At 39.7% G+C, this 9,809-nt stretch overlaps 1 protein-coding gene across 1 annotated transcript; it reads right to left on the bottom strand.

Moving 5' to 3' along the window:
* Positions 1-1,306: 1,306 nt before the first annotated feature.
* LOC147850662 (endoribonuclease Dicer homolog 3-like) lies at positions 1,307-2,410 on the bottom strand. Its single transcript, XM_087336603.1, has one exon. The coding sequence runs from the start codon at positions 1,872-1,874 to the stop codon at positions 1,317-1,319; it is 558 nt and encodes a 185-aa protein (XP_087192729.1). The 5' UTR covers positions 1,875-2,410; the 3' UTR covers positions 1,307-1,316.
* Positions 2,411-9,809: the final 7,399 nt, after the last annotated feature.

A 9,809-nucleotide genomic window follows, 5' to 3' on the forward strand; every position in this document is an offset into this window, starting at 1 on the left:
TTGTGTCCTACGCATCTACGGTTTCCTAGATTAACATCTTATCGACCCATATGGTCGAGTTGCACACTAGATGCTCCTCATTTGGGGCGCTATCACAAAATGTGCACTCTAAGAGCACATATGGGGATAGATTTACAACTTGGGGCTGATCATTGATTATATCTAACAGAAGCTATATTATCTTTTGAGCTACTTTCCTCACCATCTTCTAAAGCACGCATTTTATGATTCTGGCTTCCTTCAGCATCATATACGTCACTGGCATTAACATCGTCGATTGGAGTGTCATAATCACAATCGGTTCTAGACTATTCTAACCTACAGGGATGAATTATTCCCCTAGTTAAAAGGGAGAGAGCCTCTTGTGCAGCATAATCTCTGGCTATCTTCTTAACCCCTGCCTAGTCAGTATTTATGAACACTTCACTACCAAGCCACACTTCAAGCGTAGCTATTGACTTTGAACCATATCTTTCTACCTTCTTCCATTGGAATGGTATTTGCCTTAATTTTCTCAAATCTTGAAGTTCTCTAATGGGATGAGGATACAAAGTCAAGGGTGTTACTAATGGAGATAAAAACCGTTCCATCACTCCATACTTCTTCCAAATCGAATCCATTGTCCACTAATATTGCTCCAGCAATACTCTCAAAAATGTCTCCAAGAACTTTTGGACCTTCAACACCTTCCCAACCAAACAAACACTCACCTGCTTTGTAGAGGCTTGAGTAGCCCTAACAAAATTTGTGATTGGGGAGAGCAACTTTGATCATGCATGACACAAATATCTCTAAAGGTTGTGTTTGATGATGGCTCGAGAAAAGCAATGGTTATTCACAGCTGTTGAACGACGGTCCGAGAAGACACCTAGAGAAAGGCCAAGGTGAGTAAAGAAACGATGGCGCATGATGAGAAAATCAAGCACAACATCACCAAGGAATTCTAAGCATTGATAGCATCATCCTCCACGCAGATCATGATGTGAGGCATGGGTTAATGCCTCAACAAGGAGTGATTTATTGCCAAATTCGTAGCCTAGTTACGCTTTTAGACCAGAGATATTCACTTTGTCCAAATCTATCTGATGAATATTGCATCTATTCCTTGCCATTTCATACCACAACAGGTCGAAATCTATCTCAAGGCCAATCCACTTCATAAAGCCCACTGCAGGGACTACTAAGGCTCCAATCAAAGCATCTATTGCATTAGAAGTAGTTTTGAAGGAAATCCATCAATGCCCTTTACTACAACTCTTTCCAATTTTAAAAACTCTATTACTTTTTTCCTCTTGATGAAGTTCATTTTTCCAACATTAAAAATTCCCTAAGAAGCATTTGCATGGAATTGACTGAGCACAGAGCATTTCAGGAACATACCAATAATCAAGTTGGAATGGCTCATCTCGTATGTGTCCACTCAATTGCCTTTTCATAGCTAGATTATGAAGATTCTCATTACAGATTTGCCAACATCTCCTTGTCGTCAGTTGCCCTTTGTGTTTCTTATCAAATACAAGATAAAGATACCAGCTAGTTGCATATTTTAAGAAAGAATCACCCAGCAATTCCAATTCTTCAGATGCTGAGAACTCCAAGCAGCTCCGAGTCGTGAGAGCCTCCATCGCAAGTGAAGGCTGAATAAGAAAGCATTCAGGGAATTCTTTTGCAATCTTATTCCTCAACTCTGCAGCTGAAATCAATGCATTGAACCGATGCATGACAGATGGTAAAAGATACAATGAGTGCACGACTGCAATTGATATCCCAGTCAACAAACACAATTTAGGTGGAATCTGTACACTGTAATTTTCCTTTGTTTCTTTCACCTTGTTCTTAGAAGGATCTTTTTCTGAGTAGGTTATGTATTCCATGACAGGTGATCATAGCCATACCTCGAACCATCTGATAGGATGCTGATTTATATGCCTTATGCAAGACATCTTTGCCATGACAAATATTCTTTTCATCTGAGGAAGCATTTGTATTTTGGTTTTGGTCACCATTACAAATAGCAAAAAGATCAGAGAATATACTTGCAGCCATTGCGGTGTTTCTTATAGCTTCCCAATCAATAGGTATAACATCAGATTGATCTGAAAGTTCCGTTAAACTCAACAAAAGCAGCATGGTATAAAATGCGTCATTTTGGCCCGCAGCATGCTGCAAGAGAAGAACATGCCCAAGATCTATTGGGCAGAGGCAGCAGTTACAGATGTGTATCTCATCAATAGGTGCACGACCAAGGGTGTCCATGACATCACCCCTCACGAGAAGTATTTTGGGACAAAGCCAGACCTTTCACACTTGAAGGTTTTTGGCAACATTGCATTTGTGCATGTACCCGAAGAGAAGCGGAGAAAGCTTGACCCAAAATTGGAGAAGATGATCCTCGTCAGTTACTCACTTGAGAAAAAGGGTTATAAGTGTTTTAACCCCATCACTTGACAATAAAAGAGTAAGCCGAGATGTGGTATTTGATGAGGGGACATCATGGTATGGCCCGGCATCAGTGACCCCTGTCGTGTTCGAAACAAGCAAATTTGGAGCAGATTCTAAGAGTGAAGAAGAAGAGATGTTGATGACCATTATGGGTGGAGAACCCGCAGAGAGTCTGCCCGCACTCCACCTGACTAGACCTGAGGTGTTGTCCAGCAATCAGAGTCTTCACAGCATGAAGAAACCTCTGATGTGGTGTCACCTTGGTGCTACACCCGTAGAAAGAAAAAAAGGGCAAGAGGCCAAGGCACGACATCCGGTGAAGACTCAGATCATTCACCCCAATTGGTCGACAAGTATGAAATGAAGAAGGCCCCGGTGGTTACCAAAGGAAAACTCCGTCAATCGAACCGACAAAAGAACCCGATAGGTGCAGGTACAATGAGTACATGGCGCACCACTATGCATTCATGATGAAGGTCACAATAGACCAAGAACCCGAGACTTACAAAGAAGCTGCCCAAGATCCCTGTTGGATCGACGCAATGAGGGAGGATATGCGCACTTTGTTTGACAACGTTACTTGGGATTTAGTCCCATCCTCTGAAATGAAGAAAAAGCAAATTGGTTGCCGCTGGGTGTTCAAGATAAAGCATAATACGGATGGCACGGTCAATCGGTTCAAGGCTCGGCTAGTCGCCAAGGGGTATGCTCAAACCCAAGGCATAGATTATGAGGAAACATTTACCCCAGTGGCAAAAATGACCGCCATGAGGATGGTAATTGCACTCGCAGCAACAAAAGGGTGGCACTTGCATCAAATGGATGTGAAGAACGCATTCCTCCAAGGTGAGCTCAAGGAGAAGGTTTACATGATGCAACCCCTTGGCTTCGAATCGAGCAGACATCCACATGTAGTTTGCCAATTGAAGAAGCCACTCTATGGACTGAAGTAAGCCCCAAGAGCATGGCATTCAAAGATCACATCATATCTTCACGACATTGGCTTCCAAATGTCAAAATCTGATAACTCGTTGTATATCCGGAACAATCCCAAAAGCCCTATCTTCTTAATCTTGTATGTCGATGACTTTGTCATCGGTGGAGAAAGCCTCACCGAGACACAAAAGATTAAAAAGCTGCTTTTACAGAAGTTCGAGATCAAGGATCTAAATGACTTACATTATTTTCTCGGCATCAAGGTCATTCAAACTCCAGAAGGGTTTCTACTCTCACAACACTATGTGTTGAACTTGCCCTACAAGTTCGGAATGACCAAGTGTAAGTCCATCTCGACACCCCTTGATCGAAATATGAAGCTAACTGCAGATTCTGGCAAATTTTGCGAGCCGACACAATATCGTTGTCGTAGTGTACTTCGTACACTACATGAAATATGTACTGGGTACCCAATTAAATAAATATAAACAAATAGAAGAAAATACTAAAATATATGTTACATGCATATATGTACCTCCATGTAAACAAACCCAAACCTTACCATTGTACCAACTCATCATGAGTGATATAATTATGGATTTAATATCTAGAAAAGTTATTCTTAAAGTATAAATTCGAGAAAAAGCTACTCATGCACATCTAGCGTGCATGAGCATTATAATTAGAATAAAAAAGCATAACAGAAAAAGCTATTCATGCATGTCTAGTGTGCATGATGCTTGCCATGTGGTAAGCTATACTTAGCCTCTCCCATCACTATATAAGGAGAGGAGAAGGATTTATTGGTGTTTGGATTTTTTGCTATAAGGGTTGATTAATACATTATACACGTGAGATTCACGAGTTTTTGATCACTTTTCTCAATCTACTCTAATCTATTCTAAACTATTCCAACTTATTACTAGGATTTTAAATATTAAGTAAAACTAATTCACTACTTGTGGGATTCACAAGTTTCTATCTCTCTTTCTTACAATCTATTCATATTCTTATTTGCCTCAAATTCTTCATCCTCCTAGTCCAAAACCTCGGCAATTCCCACCCGACTCACGCAACAATCCGGCGCCGAAAGGCACGACATTGCCAAATAATCAAGAGTCTTATCTACTTAACTATCACCCGACCAAACCTCAACTATCCGATCGGGCTTCTCAGCCAGTTCATGCAAACCCCGCGCAACACTCACATGGATTATGCTAAGCGAGTGTTACGCTATGTTAGTGGAACACTTGATTATGGTATCTTCTATAAGCATGGAGTACCACTTCAACTCGAAGGCTTCACGAATGCTAATTGGGTGGGCAATGCATCTGATAGGCGATCCATTTTGAGATTTATGTTTTCACTCGGTAGTGGAGCAATCTCATGGAGCAGCAAGAAACAACCAACAGTCGCTCTATCGCGCACTGAGGCGGAGTATAAGGCTGCAATTGTAGCTGCTTGCAAAGTTGTATGGCTTAAAAGACTGTTGAAAGACTTCAACAAATTGGTGAACAAGCCAATACTGATCCACTGCGATAATCTCAATAGCATCCAGCTCGCAAAGAATCCGGTGTTTCACGCCCGGACTAAGCACATCGAGGTGCACTATCATTACATCCATGAGCACATATTGGTTGGCGACATTGACCTCCAATACATTGGCACCAACGTGCAAGTGGCTGATATTTTCACTAAGCCACTAGGTCTCGACAAGCTACAGCAATTCTTAGTGGATCTAGGCCTTAGACCACTCGATATGCGGAACTTGGGGGAGAGTACAAGTACAAAGAGAAACGAAAACATGGAGAATCAGCACCATACAAGAGGAAGAGTGAGACCGGCATCGACAAAGTAAGGCCGGGACATCTAATCCGACTTGACCCGACAAGTTAGAGGAAGACTTTCCAAAGCCCGGAATTTTTTAAGTTAGAGATAAACCTGCCTTGTCAACACCCTTGACAAGCTCAAAATTTTGGATCGACAAGATCAACATTGCTAGATCAAGATCGGGTACATAGGAACAATGGGAAAACCACGGTCTAGTAGTCCAACAAACTGCAATCGAATCTTCAACTACACCAAGACAACCAAGCTTAAGAGGACACACAATTGACCTTGAGGGGGCGTGTTGAGAATCAAGCTCAACTTGTGTGAACATATGCTTATGAAGAAAAGGACGATGTGTGAAAAAGTGTGTGACCACACTTTATTGTAATCCGTGTGGTTGTCAAGTGTTAATGTGGTCAAAGAATATTAGATATTCCTGTGACAAAATCATACTCAAGTGGATATCTTGGTTAGATTCCACCAACACATTTAATATGACAGTCCCTTGAGGACTTGTATATAAAACCCCCTTTGCCCATTCTGTTTTGTTCATGATCTTTAGTTAATTAATGTAGCTCTCTTCTATGCATAAGTTGTCATCCCCCTACTGTGTATTTTCTTATTCTTTTCTAGTTATTCTCTCTGATTTCTTCTCTTGCTTATACACCCACTCTCTCTCACACACACACTACACTTCTGAATACTCAACTCTACTAGAGTTAGATTCTTTACAGGAGCGAACCAGGCCCCTGCTGGTCCCGTCAACAATGAACCCAAGAGACCGACCTAGTGGGAACCTGTGGCATAACAACAGGGCTGTAGGCGGATGATGGGGCGGATTTGATTAAAGAAATCGCATAGTCATGAGAGTGTTCCATCGAACTTATCGGGAAGGCTGACCTTGGGTTCATAATAGAGTTCTTGGTATGGTGGCAATGGGTTGAGTGTGATGGTTGGGGTAACCGAGGATGTGGCAAACTAAAGCTCAAGTAAAGAGGGGAGTCAATATTCAAACATTGCTTTATTGTTTGAAACTGGCATTGATGGCGATATATTGAACCCTCAAATTCCTCTTTATTTGACGAATGATAGAACTGTAACTGCAGGAATATATGCATCTGGCACCTACTCTTTGAATTCTAGTCAACTTCAAGAGGCGAAGACATATCAGCATTTGATATTCAATGGAATGCTTGGAAGATTGATTTCAGCTGCAAAGTTGAGGGATAAGATTGCAAAAGAATTTCATGAATACTTTCTTATTCAGCCTTCACTTGCGATGGAGGCTCTCACGACTCGGAGTTGCTTGGAGTCCTTCTCATCTGAAGGATTGGAATTGTTGGTTGATTCTTTCTTAAAATATGCAACTAGCCGGTACCTTTATCTTGTGTTTGATAAGAAACACAAAGGGCAATTGGTTGCAAGGAGATGTAGGCTAATTTGTAATGAGAATCTTCATAATCTAGTTATGAAAAGGCAATTGAGTGGACACATATGAGACGAGCCATTCTAGCTTGATTATTGGTATGTTCCCGAAATGCTCTGTGCTTAGTCAATTCCATGCAAATGCAACTAAGGGAACTTGTCATGGAAAAATGAACATCATTAAGAGGAGGAAAAAAGTAACAAAGTTTATCAAATTGGAAAGAGTTGTGGTAAAGGACATCGATGGATTTGCACCAAAACTGTTTCTAATACAATATATGTTTTGATTGGAGTCTTTGTAGTTTCTGGTGGTGTAGGCCCTGCAGTGGGCTTTATGAAGTGGATTGGCCTTGAGATAAATTTCAACCAGTCCTTGTATGAAATGGCAAGGAACAGATGCAATAAATATTCATCAGACAAGTTTGGACAATGTGAATATTTCTGGTCTAGAAGCAAAACTAGGCTACGAATTTGGCAATAAATCACTCCTTGTTGAGGCATTAACACACGCCTCACATCATGATCTGCATGGAGGATGGTGCTATCAATTCTTAGAATTTCTTGGTGATATTGTGCTTGATTTTCTCACCATGCGCCATCTTTTCTTTGCTCACCCTGGCCTTTCTCCAAGTGTCCTCTTGGACCTTTGTTCAGCAAATATGAATAACCATTGCTTTTCTCGAGCCATAATCAAACACAACCTTCAAAGATATTTGCGCCATGCATAATCAGAGTTGCTCTCTTGAATCACAAATTTTGTTAGGGCTACTCAAGCCTCTACAATACAAGGTGACCATGTGTTTGGTTGGGAAGGTGTTGAAGGTGTTTGGTCCAAAAGTTCTTGGAGACTTTTTTGAGAGTACTGTTGGAGCAATATTAGTGGACAATGGATTCGATTTGGAACAAGTATGGAGTGTGATGGAACGGTTATTATCTCCATTAATAACACCCTTGACTTTGCATCTCCATCCCATTAGAGAATTTCAAGAGTTGAGCCAATTAAGGCAAATACCATTCCAATAGAAGGTAGAAAGACATGGTTCAAAGTCAATAGCTACGCTTGAAGTGTGGCTTGGTAGTGAGGTGTTCATAAAGATCAGCTCAACAGGAGTTAAGAAGATAGCCAAAAATTATGCTGCACAAGAGGCTCTCTCCCTTTCAACTACTAAGGGAATAATTCATCCCTATAGGTTAGAACAGTCTAGAACCGATTGTGATTGTGACACTCTAATCAACAACATTAATGCCAGTGACGTATATGATGCTGACGGAAGCCAGAATCATAAAATGCCTGCTTTAGAAGATGGTGAGGAAAGTAACTAAAAAGATAATATAGCTTCTGACCTTGGTGGTGGTTGTAATTAGCAATGGGCCCGATTCGGTTCGGTTTCTTGCCCGTGAAACCAAACCAAACCATTTATTAATAATAAAAACCAAACCAAACCGTTTAAAATTTATGAAACCATTTAAACCAAATTGTTTACAAAAAATTTAAAACCAAACCAAACCATTTTTTATTGATATTAATTATCATATTTATTATAAATTTGTGTGAGAAAATCATCATAAATTTATTTATCATACTTATCATAAATTTTGTCATCATACTTATCATAAATTTTGTCATCATACTGATCATAAATTTTATCATCATACTTATCGTATTTGATCATCATAAATGAAAAAGGATGTTAGATATAATCAATGATCAGCCTGAAATTGTAAATCTATCCCCATATGTGCTCTTAGAGTGCACATTTTGTGATAGTACCCCAAATGAGGAGTGGCTAGTGTGCAACTCGACCATATGGGTTGATAAGGTGTTAATCTAGGAAACCGTAGATGTGTAGGACACAATGTATTTAGGAAAGAGCAAAATAGGTAATAGGATTGGCTAATCAAGTCAACTAGAATATTTTGTGGGCAAGTTACGATGTACTTAGTCTTGAAGTATGTGCCATTGACTCAAGATAAGTACTATCTAGCACTAGCCTATATCTAGGGAATTGGGTCATATTAAATGACAAGTCAGTTGACAAAAAAGGAATATCTCCACTACTATCAACTGACTTCACATTTAATGTTATACTCAGACCAAACATAGAATATAATCCACTTTCTTACACAATGGTTGGATTGATCATGAGTCCCCACTAATTTTGTAGTGAGCTGGTCCAGATCCCATCTAAGCTCTAAGGTGTGAGCGCATGGGTGAGCTACTCTCATATGTAATAGAAGTTTTGTTTTCATATATCCATCTCTGTGGTTGTAACTCTATATACCTATCTAATCGATTCTCAATATTTCTAACAAAGGAGACTCTACATATAATGCATATAAATTTTAATAAGTTATAACTAGAGTTTAAAATTAAAAGTTGAAAGTTAGAGCCTATAGGGAAAATTTATGAGTATTTTTTAACCTATAAACCTATAAACCTTTAAACCGAACCACATAAACAAAAACCGATAAGCCGATAAACCGCTAAACCGCTAAATTCAAAACCGAACCGAAACCAATTAGTAACATTTGAAACCAAACCAAACCATTTATTTATCTTCGAACCTATAAACCGTTAAGCCACGGCTTTTCGGTTCGGTTCGGTATGCCAATGAAGAGAGTAATTCAATGTGTAATAATAAGATCCAAATGTTAGGAAAGCATGTGATTGCGGGTGAACTTGATGAAATAAGGAACATAGCCTCATTTAAAGATTATTATAACACCACAGAACCTAGAAACCATGCATTTGATGGTGGAGAAGATGGTTCTGATGTAACAAAGAAGAGAGCTATTCTGATATGAGCACTCTTGAAGTGCAGTGCTCAAAAGACAACAAAGCTTTAGTGCTTGCAAAACAATGTTGGGTTGTCCCCTCCTACACGGAGGAAGAGGTCCAAAGATTTAATCGGGTCGATGATTTCCCACATTAATATGTGGATATGTATATTTTAATGGGTTCAACTTTATGTAGAAAAAGGGCCCAAATAAAGCTTCCATTTATAGGTTCTTCTTATGGGTAATAAGGGGTTTTCTAGAAACATAACCTTTATTATTACTATTTTCTGTTTTTGGGAGATATACTGAAAAAAACGTGCAGCAAGAAAATAGAGAGAGATAGAAGATAGTGGTGAGACCAGCCACTATTTCTGCCCCGATCGATGACCAAAGAAAAC

This window comes from Azolla caroliniana, unplaced genomic scaffold, assembly GCF_043228905.1.
Source record: "Azolla caroliniana isolate FFs.n. ecotype wild unplaced genomic scaffold, voAzoCaro1.0.p SCAF_21, whole genome shotgun sequence".
NCBI lineage: Eukaryota > Viridiplantae > Streptophyta > Polypodiopsida > Salviniales > Salviniaceae > Azolla > Azolla caroliniana.